Below are 25,056 nucleotides of genomic sequence, written 5' to 3' on the forward strand. Positions count from 1 at the left end.
TGTTAACAAATAAAATTAAAAACTGGAATTCCCTGCTTTTGTCTCTCTCACTCTGAAGTTTTGAGACAGAGCTTCTCTGTATAGCCCTGGCTGTCCTAGAACTCTGGAGACAAGACTGGCCACGAACTCAGATACCTGCCTGCCTCTGCCGCCCAAGTGCTGGGAATAAAGGCGTGTGCTACCACACCTGGATTCATCTTCTCTTATCAAGCCATTTGGTCCTAAAGACAACAGTTGGGACAACAGGTGCCCACCTTTGGGGGTTGGAGTAGAGAAGCCCCCATGTGCCAGAGCAGACTGAACTTTTATTGATGGAGGTCAGCTGCCTGGCATACGGAGTCAAAGAGTAGAGTGGGATGGGCTGGGAGTGAACTGTGGCTTAGGGAAGAAACTTGGAATCCTAAGCAAAGTGACTGAACAAAATGCAGAGGGCTTCTTGTGTCAGAGCGGCTCTCAGCATCTAAGCAGGGTTGCAGTTGGGAAGCACGGCGTCATGAAGGTTGTCAGCGTTTAAGCAGAGTGAGGAAGGTATTTGAACAAGAGGGTGGCCTAGTGTGAGGACTCAGAGACAACAGTACAAGGAGAGTGCCGTACACAAAATCAGCCGAGTTAAAAAATTCAGGCAGCCTATGCAGAGCAGAGTGTCACCCTTGGGGTGTTCCAGCAGGAGATGTGTGGTCCCCAGGAGGATGAGGAGAGTGTCTACAGGAGAATGAAGGACCTGGTATAGGCAGTTGGATCTTTGGTCGTGCGTGATACAGCTGACGTGGAGGTCAGACCCAGAGTGGAGCTACTGTGTGGCTTCAGGGCCTAGTGGGAGCTGTAGACGTGAGCAAGGCAAGGAAGACAGCATTACAGGAAGCAGAGTAGTAGACATCCTGACAGCAGAGGGAGCCTTGGATGGCAAGGAGGGAGGAGCGTCTGCATGAGAGGGAGTAGTAGCCACGCGAGATGGCTCCACATAGGGCTGATCAAACAAGGACAGTAGACACTAGACTGTCGCATAAGGGCTTTATGAGCCGGGGAGATGCTCAGCAGGTAAACTGTGCTTAGTGCAAGCGTGAGACCTTGGAGCCCCAGAACCTACTTAAAAGCCAGGTAAGCGTGTTGACCCATGTGGAGCCCCAGCATTGCAAGAGGTAGAGACATGGGATCCTCAGAGCAAGCCGGCGTTAACCAGACTAGCAGTATCAGCAAGCTCTGGATTCAGTGATAACCCTGTCTTGGGGGTTAGAGAGAAATCAAGGAAAACAATGCAAGGGGCTGGTTGGAAGAAAGGGCAGGGGAAGGGATGCAATTCTATTTTAATTAAAATATATAGAAGTAAGATTTAACAGCGGTGTGAAAATTTAAAACAGAAATAGATTTTTTTTGACTTTCAAAGTCTCCCCAGGCCCCTCAGATGTTAAAAAATATCCCGTGATAGCCCGTTGTAGTGCCCTGGAGCGCCTCATCACCCTAGTATGACCAGTGGCTCTAAGCTCTTTCTAGGCTGTTGGGAGCCGAGAAAGATTTGATTGAATGTAGAAAGTTCAGATGGAGTCTTGTATGTGTATTGTCTGATATGGGCATGGCCCCGTCGAGGACCAAGGTGCCTCAGACCCAGGGGGGTGGCGAAGCTTTCCCTGGCGAGGTCCAGAGGTATGGCAAAACTTTTCTCCGGTCCAAGTGTGAACGGTAGCAGTCTGCGCAAGTACGAGTATCTATGAATTATTGACCGGTGTGTACAAACCCTAACAACTGCTGCTTCTTCTGCCAGATGAGGGCAACCAGAGACTGGTGGCCTAGAGACTCGCTAACCTCTCCTCCCTCCGCTGCACAGTATAAACATGCCGAGATTCTGGGGTGTTGGGGGTGCTCCAGCAGAGCCGGCATGGTCAGCTGACTCCAGCTTTCCTGTACCCATCTATTCATTCTTCAGTCCGCCCCCTCCCCCCAGTCAGGTTTCCAGGACTAAGGTGAGCAGGATGCAGCACTAGGTCAGAGTTGAAAAGCACTGGCCATTGTATTTCTCCTTTTTCTTGCCTTTTGGAACTTAGTGGTCTCGTGGTTCAGACGGAAATGGTGGCAAAATGTTGCAGCGCAGCAACATAGAGAAGGTTGGCCTGGGAAATCATCCTCTACGGAACCAAGCGGCTTGTTGCCTTCTCTGGCTAATATACACGAATGGAAAAAAAATTAAAAAGTCAGTGAAATAATTCCTAATGAAATTCTGCCATAGTCATAGATTGGTGTCTAGCCCAAATGTCATCAGGGAGGCACGTCATCCAGCAACTGACGGGCACAGATGCTGAGACCCATAGCCAAGCATTAGGCAGATCTCAGGGAATCCTGTGGAAGAGGGGGTGGAAGGATTGTAGGACCCAGTGGTCTCAAGGGCACCATAATACAACTCACAGAACCAACTAGCCTGGTCTCATTGGGGCTCTGATGAGACTGAACCGACAACCAGGGAACCTGCATGGGACTGGCCTAGGCCCTCTGCATATATGTGACAGTTGTGGAGCTTGGTCTTCTTATGGGACTCCTAACAGTGAGCAGGGGCTGTCTCTGACTCTCTTGTCTACTTTTGGAACCCATTCCTCCTATCAGACTGCCTTATCCAGCCTTAATAGAAGAGATGCCTAGTCTCGCTGCAACTTGCTATACCACGGCTGTCTTATATCCATAGGAGGCCTGCCTGGATCTGAAAAGAAACCGTGGGGGAGTGGACATTGTGGGGGGAGGGGAGGGGGAGGGAGGAACTGGGAAGAGGGGAAATTTTGATTGGGATGTAAAAAACAAAATTAGATAAATAACAACAAAAAAATATTTTTCTCCAACTCAACAGTCCAATTTGGTAACTAGTGGAGGCTACTGAGAACTAGAGATATGCATGGTACTTCTTTCAAAAAATTAAAATCTAGGGCTAATGAGATGGCTTAGCAGATAAGGGGACCTACTGCCAAGACTGACAACCTATGTCTGATCCCTGGAAGGCACATGGTAGAGGGAGGGAATCAACTATCATATTTGCCTTCTTACTTCCACACACGACATGACAGGTATGTTCATGTATATATACAAATAAACTATTTTTGATTTTTTGAGACAGGGTCTCTCTGTAGCTTTGGAGCCTGTCCTGGAGCTAGCTCTTGTAGACCAGGCTGGCCTCGAACTCACAGAGATCCTCCTGACTCTGCCTTCCAAGTGCTGGGATTAAAGGCTCCACACAGTAAAATTTAAGAGTCTAAAAAAGTTAAAAACCAAACCAGGGTCAGGAGGTGGTGGCGGATGCCTTTGATCCCAGCACTTGGGAGACAGAGGCAGTCGGATCTCTGTGAGTTCGAGGTCAGCCTGGTCTACAGAGTGAGTTTCAGCACAGCCAGGGTAGCTATCCAGAGAAACTCTGTCTCGGGGGGAAAAAACAAAACCAATCAACCAACCAAACAAACAAAACCCAAAGCAGGATGGAGTCTGTATTAAATACAACTTTATTTAGTAGAACTATGATTCACTTTACTGCACTGTACAGGATGCTGTTAGCAGGGCAGTGAGCATGCATTTTTCAGTGACACACAAGTACGTCACCAATCTAGGCAGCATTGATACAAACAGAGGACAGCTGTCTCTGCGCAGATGGACTATCACAATGTATTACGCAGAGAGTAGATAGTCTGAGCGTTACGTGTATAATTCATAGCCACAAACCAAGGTGCTTCTCACTGGAATTGTGATTATTCTCTAGGTAAAAATACATGAAAAATAGCTTAAGTTTAGTTAAAGGCAAATTGCTAAGGCAGAATTCAGGGCAGACACAGAAGCTCCTACTGTCAGTAGCAGGGAACGGGGACTCACAGAAGGCCCAGTGCGTGGTCACTGACAAACGTCAGTCGCATTTATAGCAGCAGCAGCAGCAGCAGCAGCAGCAGACACAAACACTATTGAGTTCAAGTATTAAAGATAACGCAGTTGGCAATACTGAAGACGATATCCCAGATCTCTATCTCTTTTCAACTTAGTAAAAAAAAAAATTCACAAAAACCAGCTAAATAAACTATATTTCTAACCAAAATCCCTTTAACAACATTTTAACACGTTTCAGATTCTAAGTGTGTCAGTTATAAAGTAGCTTGGCTCGTGCAAAAAATAGAACCATAAAAGTAAAGCCAACTACTACAATTCACTCAAAAACTTTGGGGGAAAAAACAACAGCTTGAAAAATATTCACAGAAACAGAAAACACTACACCATTTAACAATTCTGCTCAGGGCAAACATGAGCAGATGACATATTTCTCACAGAATATATACATTTTTATTATCAAAAATCAAGTGACTGAAAATTTGAAAAATTTCAAGTATTTTTTCATTGTAAATAATCTGTATAAGACGCTGACCAAGGAAAACTTTGATTGTGTTGTTTCAAAGAACACCCAAATTTTCAAGGAGAAGCCAATTCATTGCCTCAGATCTCAAACTTCTGATTTATTAAACATTTATTTTCATCTGCTAGGGAATGTCAGCTAGGCAGAAAGATTAGTTTCTCTCAAGAAGATGAAATTGTAGCTGAGTTGAAAGATCAGGTAGGTCATCATTTTCAAGCAAGAGATAGCTTCTTCCTCGTTGCTTCATTTCCGGGTCTGATTTGAGCTGATCTGTCAGTGTTCTTACTCAGCTTTTGAAAGCAGACATCTGCTCAAGTGTTTCCGCACGCATGTGCAGGTGACTAAGTTACGGAGCCAATGAGACAGAGCACATGTAACGACATTGTGTTCTTTTTCATCAATAGTAACTGGATGATGTTAAGAGTTTAAGATTTTCTGTGCTAGCAAATCAAACGGAAAATTTCCTTGAATGCCTGCAAATATTACACGCCGAGTGAGATAACGCAGACGCACAAAATCACACACTGAGTCAATATTTATGTCAGGGACTAGCAAGAGCCAGATGTGTAAAGGAAGTAGCATTGTGAGGACCAGGAGCTTGGGAGAGAAGCAAACAGACAATACGTGTTCAGCGAGTTGCGTGTGGGAGGATGGAAAGCGCTGGGGATGAAAGTCAACTGCAAACGCGCAACACAGATCACTCAACCGGAAACATCAGAATGGGTCACTTTACGGTATGCCTAGTTTACAGTAGAAGCAATTCTAAAGTGAAAAGAATAAAGCAAATTTACTGACAGGGGCTTTGCCTTACCCTGTGACTCAAAAGAAATTTCTATATAGAAACTCATCATAAGTCATTCTAAAGAACAAGGACTTTGTTTTAATATGTGCCATAGAGTTGATGAAAGTACTTATCTCTATAAACAAAATGCTAAATAAAGCTTTAAAAAGCAATTCTATGAGGAGTCATAAACTTAAAAGTCTTTAGATGACCTCACCATCTAAAAATAGATTAAGTATGTGGGTGCTAGACCAGACTGAATGCCTTTTAGGCAATTATTAGTTGTTGATAAACATCTTGTACACGGTGATAGGAAGTTCATGCTGGAGAAGGGACCACATGTAGATGAAGGTCATGCTGGAAAAGGGATGTATGGAGATGAAGAACCTGTCATAACTCAACCGTCCTGAGTTTTGAATAGATAAAGAATTTGAAGAACAACTCAGGAGAGACACATGAAAGGCTGAGTAATGGGCACATGATGACATTATTCGTCAGGAAATGCAAACTATAAGCATATGGAAATGCCACTTCACCAGGATGATGAGATTTTAAAGATTGGACACAGAAGTAGAGAAAACGGAACATTCACATATGACTGGTCAGAATTTAAAATGATGTAGTCACACTGGAAAGCAATTTGGTAATTTCCTAAAAAGTCAAACAGAAATTTACATTTTAAAACACTTTACGGAAACTCTACCTATAGATGTCTACCAAGAAAAACAATTAACATCAATGTCTACACAGACTTCACCCTATATTCACAGTGTTGTTCCTAGCAGCCAGCTGCCTAAGGAGAAAGAAGAGAATGTCCTCTGACAGGTAATGGATAAAGTATCCACATGACAGTCTATCAAACCTAACAATAAATAACACCAACAAATAACATTTTAATAGAAAGAAATCATATAGGCTATAACATGCATAAACTTAAAAATGTGATGTCAATGGGGAAACAAAGACCTATCAATATAAAATGACTGGAAAAGGCCATCCGTAAATACAGACACTAAATAAAGGTAGCTTAGCAGTTACCTGGAGTCCGAGATGGGAGTGGGAATTATGTATAAATGGGTGGATCCAATAGGTACTCTTATTAACGTGATGTTCTGGAAAATGAATTATGGTAAGGAATGTGCACTTCAGTAGAACTGAAGAAAGCTCACTGAATTGCACATCTTGATTTTAAGCATATGTGTTCCATATTTCAATGAAGTTGTAAAAAAACAAGTTTTGTTTCTAATCCCCAACTGAGGTTGGGATAAAAACAGCTTCTTGAGAAATCCCCTAGAACACCCTGGACGAGATCTTTCTCAAGAGTTGTTTTTATGTATTAATTTTTTTCAATAAAATATATCATTTCTGAAAATTGTTAGGCCCATGTAAGTGGTTCTTTAAAGCCAAATCCCTTTGATGTCAGGAATGTGTTTACTTGGTCCATTTGGTAACAGCTCTACCGATCAATTTATCACAAAATAATGTCTGATTTTCTTTTCGACTTAGGGATGAGGAGGAAGAGACCACCCACAAGAAACCAAAAACCTTACATCCAGAGGTAGCATTTCCAACCTAAGCACATCCACAGATATTCCTGAGTCTCGGATCAGCAGTGGAGATCCTTCTACCCGTAAAACCAGAGCTCTGCTTTAGTTCTCGCTCTAGGAATTGCCTCAAATTTCAACTTCTATACCATAATCAAGTACCAAGACCCAAGCTAACTCATTCACGGTCTTGAATTCCTTCCTCAGTTAGAAGTTAAGATTTCAACAGCCCGTCAATACTCATACAGTCCATTCCATGAAGTCTCACTTCACAAAAGAAAATGTTGAGTACTACTTCCTTCTGAGTTCTTTTTCTGAATTCTACTTGGTCTCAATGGGGGGGGGGTGTCTCCCTTGAGATTTTAGGGTATGTATTATCTAAATGGCAGGGTAACAAGATATCACAAGGCTGCAGTAGGAAAGCCAGATATAAGAGAAACCTGGCATTTCAACTGGCAACCACACCCGGGACCAGCTGAGTACTCCATGGACATAGAAGGTCAATGTGGTCAGCTCTTGCACATTTTTAAAGACAAACTCTGCTTCCCTTAATATGCAAAATTCCTTATTTCTAAAGAGTAGAAGCCACGTGTGTACATACATGCCCCATCCTACAAATCAACTAAAACACGTCTAAGAACCCAACGGGATTCAATCTAGCATGTCGTGACTTTTGTGTACAGAATTCTTACCCTGTGGTGCAGGAGGCTGTGCTTGCTGCAGGGGGAAATAGCCAACCAAATCAACTGTTTTTGTTTTTTCTCCTCGGACCGTTACTTTCATATTGGAGCTGGCTCAGGTGCGAGCTCTCTGGATTTCCAATCCACTGAGGCAAAACTCAAAAGATAAGCAGACTGGGGGGATTTGTGCAAATTCGAACATTCCCTGAAAGCAAACTTCGCTGAGTTTCCCTGACTCGTTCTGTCTATCACATTCGAGGGACCCTACATCAAACACTCTATATTCTCGCCAATCAGAAGTACCCTACCCTATAAGAGAGCAAGCGTCTACCAGACATGACCAGTCCATTGAACCAAACATGTTCAAGTTATTTTCTGCGGTATCAGAATATCAAATAAAAAGAAAACTTAGGCATCATTAATGCCATCTCTTCACTCTACTGGTAAAGAAACCAAGACTCAGAAGGTCCAAAAGACTTCTTTAGGCGACACAGTGGCTGGTTGGCAAACTGGGATAGGGCCTCGGTTGTTAAGAGTTCAGCCGGTTCTTTTCCGTTCTACTATATGGCCGTGGAAGGGAAGCCAAGGAGAGACAGCCTTGAAGGAAAGAGTCTTTCACACTTAAGTTTGCCTTTTCAAAATTAGTTCGGTTCACATGCTTTCGTCAGGTCAACATAATTTTACCAGCTCTAATCAAAACTGGCCACCCTCAAGAAGAGGCACCCCAGGGGAAGAAGGCGATTTCTAGTTGTGAACCAACCCACTGAAGCTGAGCTTTAATCAATGCTGTGGGAGGTTTACATGTCACGTTTTTAAATAAGATCACAACCGGAACTAGCCTCCCCTCCCCCCCCCCATACTACATTCCCAGAATTACTCAGTACAGCGATGTTTCAGACTGGCTGCCCGACTTTTACATTTCTTCCCACATTTTTTACATTCATGCCGCGTGTGAGTTTTCACATGTTCAACGAGGATCGTGCTCCGAGTAAAGGCGGCGCCGCAGTAATCACATTTGTAGGGCTTCTCTCCGGTGTGACTTCGGAGGTGTAAGTTAAGAGATGAACTCTGTCTGAAAGTCTTCCCGCACTCTTTACATTTGTACGGCTTTGCACCGGTGTGACATCGCAAGTGACGACCGAGGCGGGAGTGAGTAGGGAAGGCCTTATCACAGTGGGTGCATTTGTAGGGCTTTTCTCCTGCGTGAAGCCTCTGATGATAGAGGATCGTACTAAAAAGGCTAAAGGACGCGCCGCAGTCCTTGCACACGTACGGTTTCTCGCCAGTGTGGATTCTTTGATGTCGAGTAAGGCAGGAATTCTGTCTGAAGGCTTTTCCACACTCCTTACACTTGTAGGGCTTCTCTCCGGTGTGTATCCTCTGATGCTTTGAAAGAGAGGAGCTGAGCGTGAAGGATTTCCCACACTCCTTACACGTGTATGGTTTCTCTCCGGTGTGGATTCGCTGGTGTTGAAAAAATGACGAGTTGTCATTGAAGGATCTGCCACAGTGTTTACACTCATAGGGCTTCTCTCCCGTGTGGATCCTTCGATGCTTCTCGAGGACTTGTAAGCCAACGAAGTATTTCCCACATTCGTCACACTTGTACCGCTTTCCTTTCTCGTCGGGTTTTTTATGGGGTTTAGGCGGCCTCGGTTTGTAAGCTTCTCTACATTCGGTGCACACAGAGCGTTGTGAACTATCGTCAAGGACTTTCCCACATTTCCTACACTTACTGGGCTCTTCGGTTGCGGGCCCTTTGTCTTTATTTGACGTCTCCCCTTGAAATAAATTCTTCTGGCACTTTTCACACTGCGAGCTTTTACTATGGTACCATGAGTTTTGAGTGAAGGCTACCCCGCACTTACTACACTTGTGGGTCTTACTCAGCGATCCGATTCTCGGCTGTCTCTTATGTTTGGTAAGAGATGAAGAATAAACCAAGCCTTTCTCACTTCCACTGCACTTCCTTGACTTGTCCGTACCGTGTTCTTTGTGGGGCACAAGATCTGAGCTGAAGGACTTCTTGCCTTCCTTGGACCCCTGAGACTTCTTTGTTAAATTGATTCTCCGATGTTTATCTGCGTCTGAAGTTTGTTTAAGATTCTTTCCAGAGGGAGTCTTTTTTGAGTCAGAATCTTTACTCTGATGGCTACTCTGCTTGCTATGATCTTTCTTGGACTTGCCATATCGTTTCTGGAATTCTGCCTTCAAGCCATAACCATTATCACCAAAGCAGTAGTCTACGGTCCTCTCTAGAGTGAGGTCTTCCAGAAAAGCATCCAGTTCACGTCTAGACTCACCCTCTAAAAGAGATAACAAAGCAAGTATTTCCATTTGCAATAAAGGAAGCTGCTATATTTGGGGCTGACATAGGAACACAGTAATGCTTTTAAGAGGCGAGCTAAAAGCCAAACAGTTTATAGTAAAAAAAGAGATATGACTTAGATAGTTATCAATTACAGCTTTATAAAATAGGCAAGAGATAAGCGATACAGGAAAGCAAGATGAACACAGAGGCTAGGGAAAATATGGTGGGAAAAGAAAAGCTTGTGCTTTATGTGAGGAAGGTTGCAGGTTTTCATTCTTCGTTCCAATTTCTGTACCACGGTCGAATCTATTTCTACTTATTCTCCATACCCAAACTTTATCTTCATATTCTTCCCAAATGTCCAGTGCCACAATAAGGACCTCATTTGCATGGTTTCACTGTTTCATCAGAACAACCCGATGAAGTACGGCTTGTACTGTACTTTATGGACAGTCACAATGGGGCACACAGTGGCAGAAGCTTGCCCAGAGCCAAAGCTAGATTTTAAATTCTTTTTATTTTTATTTTGTATGAGTGTTCTGCCTGCAAGTATGTCTTGCACTACATGCATGCTGTGTTTGTGAAGGCCAGAAAACTGGAGTCACTGATGGTTGTGAGCTGGCATGTGAGTGCTGGGAACCTAGGTCCTCAGGAAGGACAGCCGGCCCTCTAAACTGCTGAACCATTTCTCCAGACCCTAAAGCCATATTTCAATTTGATAGCACAGCCCATCTTTTTGATCCCTATATTATATAGTCACTCCTCAAAGCAGAAAATAGAAAATCCCAATGTCTTCAATGGTAAGTTTTTAAACATTACCACAACCTGGCCCTATCAATCCTGAAGACATTATTTTTACTTTGTTAACTGTTTTATTTTTTATTTTATGTGTTTTTACCTGCACGTGTGTCTGTATGAAGGTGTTTGAACTCCTGGAGTTACAATCGCATACAGTAGGAGCTGCCATGTAGGTGCTGGGAATTGAACCCTGGTACTCTGGAATAGGAGACAGTGCTCTTAACCACTGAGCCATCTCTCCAGCCCTTCTGAAGACATTTAAATCAGGAATCTATTGTTCTTTCTAGATCACCGTCCTTTTAATCCTATTCTTTGAACCTTAAAACCTAATACTTAAAATGCAATGCCCCCGTGCATTTTAATAAATCTGACAGGCTCAAACGTTTGCAGTCTGGTAATTAACATGGAGCTTTCTCCCAAACTATATATTGTTTTTCTCAGAACTTTATTTATTTTTCATTTATTAAGTACATTATTCACTCCGGCTTTCCCCCGTTATTTAGTTTTCCTCTCGGTATGTGCGTGAATGCGGGAATGCACATGCCTTGTACATCCATGTGGAGATGAGGGGAGGATATCTGATATCTTCAAACATTCCCCATCCCCCTCCCCCACACAGGGTTTCTCTTTGAGCCCTGACTGTCCTGGAACTCATTATGTAAACCAGACCTGCCTCTGCCTCCCTAAGTGCTGGGATGAAAGGTCTGCACCACCTCTGCCCATCCAGCTCACTCTCCACTTTTTAAAAAAAAAATGCAGGTCTTTCACCGAACCAAAAGTTGGTTGTTTCAGCTAGCCTAGCTGGGCAACAGTAGCCTAGTATCGACCAGTGTCTATTGCAAGACTGGGATGCCAGGCACAACGTCCATGGAGATTCTAACCTGAGTCTCCACGTTTTCATAGCAAGCATTTTACCCATTCAGACATCTTCCCAGCCCCTCTCCTAGCTTTTAATCATAAAAATCACATAAGCAGTGGGGCAGTGGTGACATTTGCCTTTAATCCCAGCACTTGGGAGGCAGAGGCAAGCAGATCTTTGAGTTCAAGGCCAACCTGGTCTACATGGCCAGTTCTAGGACAGCCATGGCTACATAGAGAAACCCTGTCTCGAAAACTAAAAAGAGGAAAAAAATAAAATAAAAGACCACATAATATCTTCCTAATTGTTTTTCTTTGTTTTGTTTTTTTCTATTTAGCATTTCTCTGTGTAGCCCTGGCTGTCCTGGAACTTAACTCCATAGACCAGGCTGACTTTGAACTCACATAGATCTGCCTGCCTCTGCCTCCCAAGTGCTGTGATTAAAGGCATGCACTACCACTGCCTGGCCCTACTTGGTTTAATAGACAATTATAAAGCTAAAAATCCTATTATTCACATGTAAACTTATCCATATGTTTAGAATAGAAAAAATTAACATGTATTGATATTTTTCTTTTATATTTCCAAGATCATTGTTAAATTTTGAAAAATGGTATTTTTTTTTTCAAGACAGGATTTCTTTGTGTTCTGGCTGTCCTAGAACTTGCTTTATAGACCATGTTGGCCTTGAACTCACAGAGGTTCACCTGCCTCTGCCTCCCGAGTGCTGTGATTAAAGGCAAGCGTCTCTACAGCCCAGCTGAAAATGACATTTTTAATCAATTATATGATAATCCATCCTATGTAATTTGTTAATTTCCTTATTGAATGTTTATCAAATTATGTCTCTACAGTTAGGGGTATACTTCAGTGGTAGAATGTATACTTAGCATTCATGAGACACTGGGCTCAGGCCTGTATCTCGTGTGTGTGTGTGTGTGTGTGTAACTTTACATAATACCTAAAGAATAAAATGCCTCAATACTTACCTCTAATCAATGATCCTTAAGTACCTACATATTCAATTAGTAACAGTGTTGTGGTTTTAAATGTAAAGTCCCATTAGAGACTAAGTATGAACTTTTTCATGTACACAAGCCATTACCATTTTTAATTTTGTCAGCTATCTACTCAAGCTGTTTGTTCATTTGCTCTAAATTACATATTGCTGGCTCACTATTAATTTGTGTAAGTTAAATAATTATCTATATGAAGTCTGTCTTTCCCTTCCCATAAGTGGCTTTTCAACATGTAATGTACAGTACTGCAAAATAGAGCAAAAACACATTTTGGGGATTAATCTCTAAATTGTTGCTTAAACATAATAAAACAATTGTTTTTCTTAATTTATATAATTATAATGGAAACAGCTGAGAGGCTGTGCTGTAGAATAACCCTTCTGTACGTTGTGAATATGTATTGCTCTCATTGGTTAATAAAGAAGCTGTTTTGGCCTATAGCAAGACAGAATAAGGCTAGGTGGGAAAGCCAAACTGAATTTACAGAAAGGAGAAGGGCAGAGTGAGAGAGAGACGTGAGCCAGACGTCAGAGGAACAAGATGTGCTAGAAAACAGGTATAGCCACAAACCCATGTGGCAAAATGTAGATTAACAGATATGGGTTAATTTAAGTTGTAAGAGCTTGTAAGTAATAAGCCTGAGCTACAGGTCAAACAATTCGTAATTAATAGAAACTTTTGTGTGATTACTTGGGACTGGGTGATTGGGACAGAAAAGCTCTGCCTTCATTTACAAGGCTGATTAAAATAAATTCTTTAGAAAATTCAAATTTTTAAAAAATAAAGGTACTAATATATGTAATGGCATCTTTATATTCAACTTATTAGATATAGTTATTTTTAAATTTTAGGAAGATACAGAGAAAGATAAAGGAAAAACCTAATCCCTTGAAGAGTAACCTAATAAAAACTAATATAAATATTAACATTAATGTTTCTAGATGTTAAAAATCCATAAATATTTAAGCTGTACATTTAGACATATGAGCATTTTACTCACAAAAAATGGATTTATTATACATGTTCACTCCTTGAATTCCCACTTACCTTTCGAGATTTAAATTCAAATGCTAATTAAGTTCTTGTTCCCTTACACCTATGCTCCTTGATTTACAATCAAATTATGTCTTAGTAAAGCCCTTGTAAGCCGAAAACACCCTAAGTAAAAAATGTATTCAACACACCCAACATAACTCTGGGGCTTTTAAGCATGAAGTTACATGATCATGACTGTGCTGAGTGATGTTGCTGCTCAGCCTTGCAAAAGAGTGATCAGATCACACACCGTGAGCCAAGTATAATTTCTACTGGCTATGCATCATTCTGCATCATTAAAGTAAAAAATGAATCCTAAAACATGTATTGTGAGTCTGGTTTATGATCCCTGAAACTCCCACAGTTCTTTCTACATGCCATTCTATGGCCTACGCTATATAACTAACGCCCTTGTTTTGCTAATTGGTCTTTTAAGTGTCCATAATAATGTGCTTCTCAGATCTGCTGTGGGGAGACTGCCTGCCCGCCCCTGTCACACACCCTCTCACTGTCAATGACGAAGCACCCCGCCACCCCAGGACCATTTCTGTGAGGTGCTCTCATGCTGTTGTTGCCCCGGGGCCTCCTCTTTGGCCTCGCCTACATTTGCAAACCATCTTCAGCTTCAAATCCTTTCTCCCCACCTCCTTCCGCCCTCCTCACTCGGAGGTTACACCTGCACTGCGCTCTCACGGCAATCCCAATTCCTTCTCCATTTTTTTTCACTTCATTTCTCTCAACACATCTCCACTTTGGGGAGTCACATCTTTTCGGAGGACCCAAACCAACGGTGTCCCCTCTAAAATGAGCATTCCAGGAAGATGCAGGCTCTCTTCTAATCGGTCTGCTTGATATTCTAGCATGAGATCCTCCCAGCATTTCAAAGGGTCCCCCCCCCCCCATGGTTTTCATTTCCTTCTTACCTTTTACAGACTCACCTGGTCTGGGGTCTTTTGAGATTTCTTTTTCCAGTACCCTTGGCAACTTAACCCACTTCAGCTGGGAAATCAAATCAAAGTTGGAAACTGGAGAGCCTGCTCAGAGAAAAGACCAGAAAATGATTGTTGACACATAGAATAAAGGTGACCCAGTGTTGCACAAATCTAATTGTTATTAATAATAAAACCCAGAGGCAGACATAGGGGTTAATGTTGAAGATCAGAGAAGCAGAGGGGCCGGCCACTAGAGAGTTCTTACCTCTACCAATACTCGGTCGGAATGGGCGATCCTATCTTCAGGCTGCATCTCCAGACTGCATCTGTCTCCACCAAACCTCACTCGGCAGTGCTCCTCAGACTTGCCCTGCCTTGTATTCCTCTCTCTGTCCAGCCATAGCACTCCTGTCTCCACCTCCCTAGTGCTGGGATCACCTCTGTGTGGGTTCGGTTTCTCTTTTAGACAGATTCAATCATGTGTAGCCCAGGGTGGCCTTGAACTCACAGAGATCCCTCTGCCTCTGTCTCTCTAGACCTGGGATTAAAGGTGTGTGCCACCACTGCCTGACCTCTAGTGGCTCAGCTCTGCACTCTGATCTTCAAGCAAGCTTTATTTGTTAAAACACAAATAAAATACCACTACAACCCAGCATTCATATTTAATCTGTTTCTCTAAGGAAGACAAAGACGCCATCAAACTCATCAAATACAGAGGAGGAATCCAGCGAGTAAGGAGGGGAAGGCATAACACTGAGGACATTTCCAATGCAATGAAGCAACAACTTGTTTTAGGAGGAAATATCACATAAAGTACACTTTTTATGTACTTTAGGAACAGTCATGGCAGGTCCTGGATGCCCAGCAGATACAGGTAAAACAGTCACGTGGCATTTATCTTTCGGAAAGGTAACAGGGGCTGAAGAAGCTACCCTCTTAGAAGCTAGATTGCGAAGAGAAGATGTCTTACCCACAAATTCTAGGTTCCTTAAGTTTTCCAGCAGCATTTCCTTATATAGCTCCCTCTGAGACGGCTCCAGCATCTTCCACTCTCCTCTGGTAAAGTTCACAGACACATCCTCAAATGTTACTGCTTCCTACAAGATCGAACACAGCATCTTTGCATTGTATTAGTTCCCAACAGACCTTAAGGATTCAGAGAAGAGGTTAGGATATAAGCAGTCCCAATGCATCCACGTTATCTCTGTGTGTATGCGTTTTGCTGGGATCCGAACTCGGGGCCTGATGCATGCTAGGTACATACTCTGTCACCGAGCTACATCCTCAACCTTTTTTACTTTGTATTTTGAGGTAGTTTCTCACTAAGTTGCTTAAGCAAGTTCTGAAATAGATAGAGTTCCTCCTGCCTCGGCTTCCAGAGTAGCTGGAATTATAGGACCATGCCCAACCAGGCCTGGTAAATTTTTAATTTTTTAAAAGAATTTATTCTTTTTATGAACATGCATGTTCTGCCTATATGTATGTATGCTGCGTGCATGACTTGTGCTTCTAGAGGTCAGGAGAGGGTGCTGGATCTCTGAAATCGGAATGGAAGACAGATGTAGCCTGACATGGAGGTGCTGGGAACTGAACTGGGGTCCTTTCCAAGTACAGTCAGTGCTCTTAACCGCTAAGCAATCCCTCCAGGCTAGGCTTGGAAATTTTTTTAAAGCTTCAAAGCAAGGTTCAGAGTCCATACAACCATTATAAGAAACACAGAACAAGGGTACTGTACAGTCCTACTGTTCCCACTTGAGAATCCAGCATTAAATATTGACTGTACAAGACTTCTCTAAAATGCAAACACTGATCAAGTTAACCCTAAAACATTCATTCCTAAGAGTAAAAGGAAAATCATACCCTAGGGTCTGAACTAACATTCCCCAGCCTCAAAACTGTAGACTATAAGCTAAGTACAGGTAATAGTTAAATACATAACAGCAGCTGTTACAGACTTCAGTCACGTGAAGCAGTGATGCCTGTTATTACTCAAGAGCCTGGGCTGGCCTCAAACTCAACAGGATCCGCCTGCTTCGGCACCTCTAGGACTGGATTACAGGTGTGCGCCAGCAAACCAGCTTGCAGCAATATTTCAAAATATATAATCGAAAAGAATCTGGTTTGGCAATATAGTCACGCTCACAAGTATGTCACATTCACAAATAAGGATTCTAACTCGTGGAAATCACTTTTTTTATTTTCTTTTTTTCCTTTCAGACTTGCTTGGAAACCACACTGGCTTCAAAGCAGCCAGCCATCCTGATTTAGTGTTCTGAGTTCTGGGATACAGGCGCATCCTACCCATTTTCTATGCAGTAGATGTACAGCATCCTCTGTGGGAGGGGAGCAGACAACAGGGTCTCTTTGTTCTTGGATTAGCAGTTTAGCAACTTGCCAATGTCCTATCATGTAACGAATATCAAGGCCCTGCGACTTCAAACAACAAAAACACATTCTCTCTTAGTTCCAGAGGCCAGAAATAGAAGATCAAGGAGCTGCATTCTCTTGAGCCTCTGGGGGAGAGTCCATTTGCCTCTTCCAGCTTCCCGTGGCTGCTAGCATTCCTTGACCTTCCTTGGCTTGTGGCCCAATCACTCCAAATTGCCTTCCTCTCTCTATAATCAACTCTGTATTCACATTTTCCCTGCTTCTCTAATAAGGGCATTTGTGACAGTTGTTAGGACCTACCCATATAATCCAGGATCAACTCCCCATCTTTCCACTTCTATATTATTTTATTTATTATTATGACTACTACTTCTACATTTCAAAACAGGGTTTCCCTGGCTGGCCTTGAACCCAGAGATCTGCCTGTCTCTGCTTCCTGAGTGCTAGTCTGGTTAAAGGTGTGCACCACCCCTGCCCAGCCATCTTTCCAATTTTAGTAGCACCCATTCTTCATCTTAAAACCTGTATCTTAACGACACTTGCAATGACTGATTTTTCTTCAAGCAAATAATATTCACAAGTTCCAGGCACCAGGAAGCAAACCTACCCTTGAGCTCATTTGTGCTCTACTGTAGAAGTATGACTTGTTACTATATTTTTTTTCCTAACTGGTAATTACTAGTACTGGAAACTTACTGATCCATAAGCAGTTGCTTTTCCTAGCTACCGCATGAGTTCTAGTCTTATTCGGATGACCCCAAGGCTCTGCACATAGACAGTAACATTGTCTGCTGTAAAATGCCTTAGTCTCTCACACTTTAGCCCTGACATCACTTGGTTGACTGCAGTGTTCAGGAAATACACATTATTTTGCTGACGTTGTTTTGCTTTGATTTCGTTTCTTTTCTTTTTTTAATCTCCAGATTCTACCCAGGTAGAGATGTTCTTTATTATGTTAGGGAAATAAAATTCGGTTTCTACCTGACTCCTTTTGTCAAGAGTAACTTTTGAGTTTTAGTAAATGCTTTTTCCCTCCCTTCCAGATTTTTTGGGGGCTGATGGTGGTACATAAGCATGCTACAGAATGTCTGTGGGGAATCAGAGAACAGCCTGCTGGAGTTGGTTCTCTTCTCCTACCATACAGACCATGGGACAGAATTTAGGTCCTCAGTCTTGGCTACAGAAGCCTTCACACACCCAGCCATCTCCCTGGCCTTAGATAATTTTGTCTGGCATCAAAATTACGTTACAGTCTGTGAATCTACATAAACACAAGTAAACAGTGACCTACAAGTTGTTTTGGCTGATTCTGTACCCTTATGTCCCTCACTAATAGCTCAGTTCCCACTGAAGAATGAAAACCAGCGAATGAAAACTTACACGTGGCTCCACATTCGGAGGAACAGCCACCATCTCCTCTTCTCCCAAATCCTCCACTTTGCACACGGCAGAAGCTTGAGTACTAAGATCTGAGGAAGGGAAAAGTCAATCTGGTCTTTCAGCTCCATTCTTTGTTCCCAATCCGAAGTCACCACAACCCCGTAGCTTGGGTTGGACTGACTTGCTAATATACCTCACAGAAAGTGTTTATTTGCTTTTTTTTTTTTTACAATGGATATTAGAAAGGACACAAATGAATAGCCAGATAAAAAAGCTGCATAGGGCAAAGCCTATAGAAAAAGGTGCAGAGCTCCTAAACTTAGCCCCAGCCTGGATACACCCAGAGAAAAACTCCCTGCATGTCTTCTTCAGGTATAGCACCCTCCAGGAATCCCCATATGGCTGTGTGTGTGTGTGTGTGTGTGTGTGTGTGTGTGTGTGTGTGTGTGCTGTGAGCTCCATCCCTCTACAGCTGCACTGGAAATCAGCCTCCATGTGTGGTCACTTCTGGACACTGCAAATATCATCTCATTAAGTTCAGGCGTGGCTACAGGTTGTCTATGGCAAATGACAAGGTGACTGCTTTTGACCTTGACATCTATCGAAGGCTCTGGACCAGGCTTAAGGAACCAAGGAGGAAAGGACAAGTATTTTAATAAGAAGGCCTTTAATGCTCTAGTCACTTGGGAAATGACAGGGTTATAGGGGCTGCAGGCCAAGGAGGAGATGAAAACTCATATATCTATTTCATAATACCACAGCATTTTCACGGCCCTCTGGAGGAGAGTTCAGAAATCAATTTTTCCTTCTCTTTAAAACACAGAACCACCAGAGACAGGTTTCTTTTTTATATTAGAAAATAGGCTTCCCCCACTATTTCATCACAAAAACAGAGTTCCTTTCTTCCAGAAGCCCTTAGCTGTAAAACACTTACTTTGTATAATAATTTGAACTATTTCTAATATATAAGATGGATCAAGGTAAACCAGCCTTGCTCAAATGTTGCTTACAGCCATTTATTGAACTCACAGATCTTACTTACAGCTTGGTTTATTGAACAAAAGCACTAAGCTGGTTAAAAAGACCAATATGCCTCTGGGATTTCCAGCTGATTCCCAAGGATCACAGTTAAGAAGCAAGAGAATGCTACTGAAGGGGAAAGAGCAGAGGGTGGGGTTTTGGGTAAGCTCACTGAGATCTTAGGGGTGGGACACTGGGTCAAGACCCCATGAGGAGCCTGACATGATGAAACACACTGAGCATCCCTAGATGATGACTCACGTTCAAACAGGAGAAAGACTTTCTCCAGATCATACTCTACCATCTTATAACAAGAGCTGTAGGTGGTTTATTGACCAGACAGTTGGGGTAAAAATCAAGAATTATACAAAACCATATAAGAGGATCAGTTTAAGAAAACTGTTCACTCTTACAAATGGCTGCTAGCAATAGATTTCACTGTAGGGGACTCCACACAGAGGTCAGGATTTCGGAGAAGCGGTGAGGGACAGAATGGATTCTACCACGAGCGCTAACTAGCTAGGAGGAAGCACTGTTTGCTGCCACCAATTTAATTTGTGGTCACACAGGTAACTGGGGCGCCTAAGTGTGGGCTGCCGGACTCCTCTCTGATCTATCACCACAGCATGCCTATTTTTCAACCTTAGAGCCTCTAAGAAGAATTCGACTGCAGACCTGATTGCCAGTCATCCGTAAAGTAGAATGTCTCCCCTTAATCAGCGGTTCTCTGTCTTCCGAACGCCTGGACCCCTGAATACAGTTCATGTTGTGATGACTCCCTAACCATACAATTATTTCTGTTGCTACTTCAGAACTGTAATGTTGCTACTGTTATGAATCATAATGCAAATATCTGATATGCAACCCCTATGGAACGGTCGTAACCCACAAAGGGGTCTCGACCCACAGGCTGAGAACCACTGCCTTAAATGCTCCCTCATCTTTGAATATATAATTTTAACTCTTCAATTTCGATCGTAGCTGTCTTGCTTCCTTTGAGAGGTTTAGTTCAAACCTTAGGGGATTCCTCACGTCCCGCCCCTCACCCCACCCACTTCTACCCACAACTCTCACCTTCCCTTTCTTCAAGTGTTTGGTTCAGATCTTCTACCAGGGTCACCACCTCCACACTACTCTTGGGATGCTGAGAATTCACCCAAATCCTCATCTCTCCAGGCAAAACCCTCAGGAACTGCTCAAACACCAGCCGCTCTAAGATCTGCTCTTTGGTGTGAACGTCTGGTCTCAGCCACTGCTTGCAGAGGTCCCAGAGCTGATTCAGGGTTTTTCTGGGCCCTTCTTCTTGTGAGTAACAAAACCACCTGAACTTCTGCCTGAAAGAATCTAGGTCATCAGCATATCCTCTTAAGAGCCTCTCTTGGGCCCTAGAAGTATCCATTCCAGGGACCCTGCTTTGTTCTAGGGAAGCCAAAGCTGGAGGGCCCGGGGAGGGGGCTGTCAGCATGTTCGAAGGCACTGACGCCTGCATTGTGTCACCAACGGGAATCCAGTCCTGTGCAGACTATCTGAGTATGTACGATCTGCCAACAGCTACTATCTACGCACAGCAAACTACCAACGCCTCCGGGAATCCAATTTAGAGTCTTGAAGGTACTGTCAAGAAGAAACAAAAGACATTAAATGAATAAACAAATTGTTAATTCCAAAAACATTGACTTTTATCATCAGTGCGTGCATTGTGATACCCCCATACCTAGTCACTTAGAGACACAGGAGAGCTCTGTCCAACAGGAGAGTTCTGTCCAACCAACCAGTCTCTTAACAGGAGAATTTTTTTTTTAAGATTTATTTTGTTAATAGCATTCTTCTCCCTGCATGTATGCCTGCTCGCCGGGAGAGGGCACCAGATGTCACTATAGATGGTTGTGCGACATCATGTGGTTGCTGGGAATCGAACTCAGGACGTCTGGAAGGGCAGCAAGTGCTCGCAACCTCTGACCCATATCTGTAGCCCCATAGAAGGAGAACCTTTACAGACTAAAAACTGAAGCGTTCAATAAAGATAATTAAACATCCTCTGCAAGCAGCCAGGTACTTCAAACCTAATACAACTCCTGCAAACAAAATGAATGGACGATCCCCTGGTTCCAAGAGATTGAGTCACAAACGCAGGTTAAATACAGGTCCTGCCCTCTCAACAAACACTTATTTCCTAACAGCTGCTCAACTCAGAAGCCTGATTTCGTATGACTATCAAATTTCCTCCCCCGTCTTACTTTCCACATAACAAATAACCAAGCTCAGACCCTCTTCATCTTAACATTTATTTTTAGATTTACTTATTTTATATGTATGAGTGTTTCTCCTGCCTGTATGTATGTGTACTGTGTGTGTGCCCATGGAGGTCAAAAGAAAGCCTTGGATCCCCTGGAGTTGGAGTTACAAAAGGTTGTGGGCTGCCACATGGCTGGTGGGAACAGAACCTGGGTCTTCTGAAGAGCGACAAATGCTCTTAGCCTGAGGCCCACTCTCCTCAGTATGTTTGTCTTCAGTCAACTCTCACGCTGCAGCCAGAGCATTTCCCTGATACTCAGAAGCTGACCCTGTTATTTTCCTGCTTGGAAGCCCTCACGGGTTTGCTAAGACCAAGTTCAATGCAGAAGGCACACAGCATCATCTAGAGATTTGCCTAGATACCTCACAGACACCCAACCCTGCAGCTACACAGAAATACTCCATACCAACACTCTCCTATCCTTAACACCAGAGCTTTCCACCCCCTCTTCCTTTGGAATGTCGCCTTCTCCAGCTTACTAATCTTTTACTCATTCTTCAAAATATGACTCTTGTTCAGGGCTGAACCGCAGTTTCTGTTTCGCAGAGGAACCAGGTTCACTTCTATTCCTGGCAGCTACATAGCAGCCCACAACCATCTGTAACTCCAGCTTCAGGGGATCCCACACCCTCTTCTGACACGCACGCTGGGCATTCATACATACAGGCAAAAGAGCCACAAACACACAATAAAACTAGGGCTGGAGATATTGCTCAGTGGTAGGATACTTGCCTAACATGTGGAGGTCCTGGTTTCAATGCTCAGAAACACACACACACACATACACACACGACCCCCATCTCCAAAAGGGGGAGGGGAATTCCCCAAGAAACATATAAAAAAACAAAACCTCTGATTCTTCTCAGTTGACCCACAACCACCATCCCTAACCCCCACCTCCAACACCCCACCTCTACTCCTTCATAGCCCCACCCCACCACCTTGTGACGCTTCCCTTTGATTCCCAAATGGCCTTTGCACACAGCCTGGCCTGTGCTGCATGCATGAATACATTTATTCATTCATTCTATTAATGACTGTGCATTTACAGACATGAGAATAGGCACCGTGGGGACAGAAGTGTACAGATCGCTTACATCAAGTAAAGATGACCTGAGATGTACCACTATTCGGCAAGATTACGAGCCTCTTATTGCAATTAGCATAGCGTTAACTAACTACCCACCTCAGGACACGACATACAGTGACGTCATTTACTTCTTTGCTAACCATCGGGCGCCCACCATGTTACCTGACGTCCCTTTGGACACCTGGGTCTCCGCAGTGACTGAGGCATGCGCAGCTGCTTCACTAGAAGCTCCGTGAAAATGTGACGCAGGTAAAGGCTCTCAACTCAAGAGAGAAAAGCAGCGGCAATTTGCCCCACAGGTGTCAGCTGGCAAAGCCTGGAGACGCTCTGGCTTATTAAGACCCAGGAGGAAGGATGATCCGGGGTTTTTAAGGGATACAGCCAGGGACGCTGCTAAACATCTAGCAAAAGGATCACACACAAACACTCGCACGCGTGAGGAAACAAACCAAGGAATTATCCAGTTCAAAATACCAACGGTAACGAAGTTTTCAAGCCCTGGGCAAGGGAGGAATGAATGGAAGGATGGGATGGCGCGGTGCTGCAGAAGTGCACGCCTCCGCAGTGGCAGCTGCCGCGCAGCGCCAAGTCAGTGGGATGCTCTGGGTCCTAACCCGCCCAAGGTGTGCGCGCTCGTAGCCCGCAACCCGCGCAGCTTCAAAAACCAACGGCGGAAACCGATACCTGTACCAGCACCCGCAGCCAGCTGCACCGCAACAAGCTTTCAGAACCTTGACCGCAGCAGCTGCGCACGCAAGCCCGTGGGAGCCACTGCGCCTGCGCAGAAGCTATGAACTACGAATCCCGGGGTCCGCTGGCCTTGATTTCAGAAACTCCTGTGCGTTCCATAGGCTCTTATCTGGCCTGTTGCGCATGGTTACTGAGAAGCGGCTGGGGGTTTGGCTGCTAAATTATTGCTGCGCCAGAGGCTTCGAGGCCTAGAACACGCTTAGATTTTTAGATCATGGCCCAGTATCACGGCAACCTTAAATCTTCCTCTGCTTCACCCATCACCACCTTTCACTAAAATCCAAAGTGAAAAATCCACCGAGGAAGCATTAGCAAGGCATTCGATGTGAGCTATAAGTAACGCTGCAAATAAGTTTCACACATGCAATCTTCTGACTTCCACACCTGTCACCATGATCCGAGGCAAAGCACCAAGCTTGCTTTGCCTGCACTATTGCAATAGCATCTTGGTTTTTCCCTTCATCCCCTGTCGATCACCTACATGGTTAGACAGATTATGTCCCTCCTTAGGAAGAACTCAAAACTCTGGTTACTTTTTCTCCGACTGTGATAAAATACCTTGACAAAAGCAACTAAGGAGGAAAGGGGTTTAATGTCAGAACACAGTTAAGGTATGGTCCTCACGGCCCGGAAATCAAGGCATTATGAGCTGGTCACATCACAACCACAACCAGGAAACAGAGAGCAGTGGATGCACCCTGCTGCTCAAGTTCCTTTCTCCATTTAAACAATCTAGGATCCCCTGCCCAGGGAATGGTGCCACCCACAGCAGGCAGGTCTTCCCAACTCAAATACGGCGGCGGTGATCGAGGTAATCCCACAGGGGCACACCCAAAGACTGGTCTCCCAAGTAATTCTACGGGTGGTTTCACTGATAATGGAAGACAGATCTGTGCAATAATAGTATCAAGAAATGATAAAAATTCTGGAGTTTGGAAATATACATCAGTTAGTGATGGACATGAACAAGGTAACACAAGTGTGGCCGATTACAGTGAAGATGATCACACCAATGTCTATCTACGTACTTAAGACGTTCCTCCTACAAGTGCAAGGTTGATGTAGCTCCTTTGAGAGAAGTTTCTAGTTTTTTGAAACTAGGGTGATCTCTCTTAGCCCCATAGAATCCAGAAATGGGCAGAAGGATGCAGTCCAGGAGCACTGTGGGTGCAAAGGACACACACTGTGAAGTGTGGTCCTGGGTTTGCTTCAGATGGGGTGTGTGTGTGTGTGTGTGTGTGTGTGTGTGTGTTTAAAAGCAGAATTCACTCATATAGCCCAAGTTTTTTTTTAACATATAATAAAGTGGAGTCGTTCTTGTCTCTATAGCCTGGGATTTAGATTCTAACTGGAACCAGATGGTATATACTCTGGAGATGGCTTCTTTCATTCTGTATTGAACCCATGAGATTTGTCAACACTGTTGCATATGGTTATTAGTTGTTTTCCTTGCTGCACACCCTTCTTCCGTGACCTGCTGTTTACATCACTTTCCTGTTTACACAGTTCCCAACTCAGCATCTGGTCCACTATGTGGATGGGGAAGGAAGTACACATGTGTGCATGTGAGTACGTGTCTGGAAAGGGCTGCCTGGTTTTCCTGATTTCCTTCTAGAACAGAGGTTCTCAACCTGGGGGTTGAATGACCTGAAAAGTCAAAGGCCTGCCTATCCCTCCCACCTATTTTACAGAAAAGAAGACACAGTGCAGAGAAAAGGCATGCCCATGGTCACTTAGACAGCAAGCAAATTGGCAGCCAATCAGCACTGAGTAGAAATTTTGCAGGGTGAAGAAGCACACCTGCCCC

At 43.7% G+C, this 25,056-nt stretch overlaps 1 protein-coding gene across 3 annotated transcripts; it reads right to left on the reverse strand.

Moving 5' to 3' along the window:
• Positions 1 to 3,455: 3,455 nt before the first annotated feature.
• Znf483 (zinc finger protein 483) lies at positions 3,456 to 23,265 on the reverse strand. Of its 3 annotated transcripts, none has more exons than XM_048420448.3 (6): positions 23,184 to 23,265; positions 20,188 to 20,727; positions 18,094 to 18,182; positions 15,296 to 15,422; positions 14,332 to 14,427; positions 3,456 to 9,677 (listed from the first exon to the last, which is right to left on the reverse strand). In XM_048420448.3, the coding sequence occupies exons 2-6, from the start codon at positions 20,600 to 20,602 to the stop codon at positions 8,245 to 8,247; spliced, it is 2,160 nt and encodes a 719-aa protein (XP_048276405.3). In that variant the 5' UTR covers positions 20,603 to 20,727; positions 23,184 to 23,265; the 3' UTR covers positions 3,456 to 8,244. The 3 variants fall into 3 exon arrangements, with proteins under 3 accessions (XP_048276405.3, XP_048276404.3, XP_085533234.2); XM_048420447.3 differs by lacking the exon at positions 23,184 to 23,265 and adding an exon at positions 22,662 to 23,122; XM_085677108.2 differs by lacking the exon at positions 23,184 to 23,265 and adding an exon at positions 22,596 to 23,122.
• Positions 23,266 to 25,056: the final 1,791 nt, after the last annotated feature.

This window comes from Myodes glareolus, chromosome 16 (assembly GCF_982192425.1).
Source record: "Myodes glareolus chromosome 16, mMyoGla1.1, whole genome shotgun sequence".
In the NCBI taxonomy this organism is placed as follows: Eukaryota; Metazoa; Chordata; class Mammalia; order Rodentia; family Cricetidae; genus Myodes; species Myodes glareolus.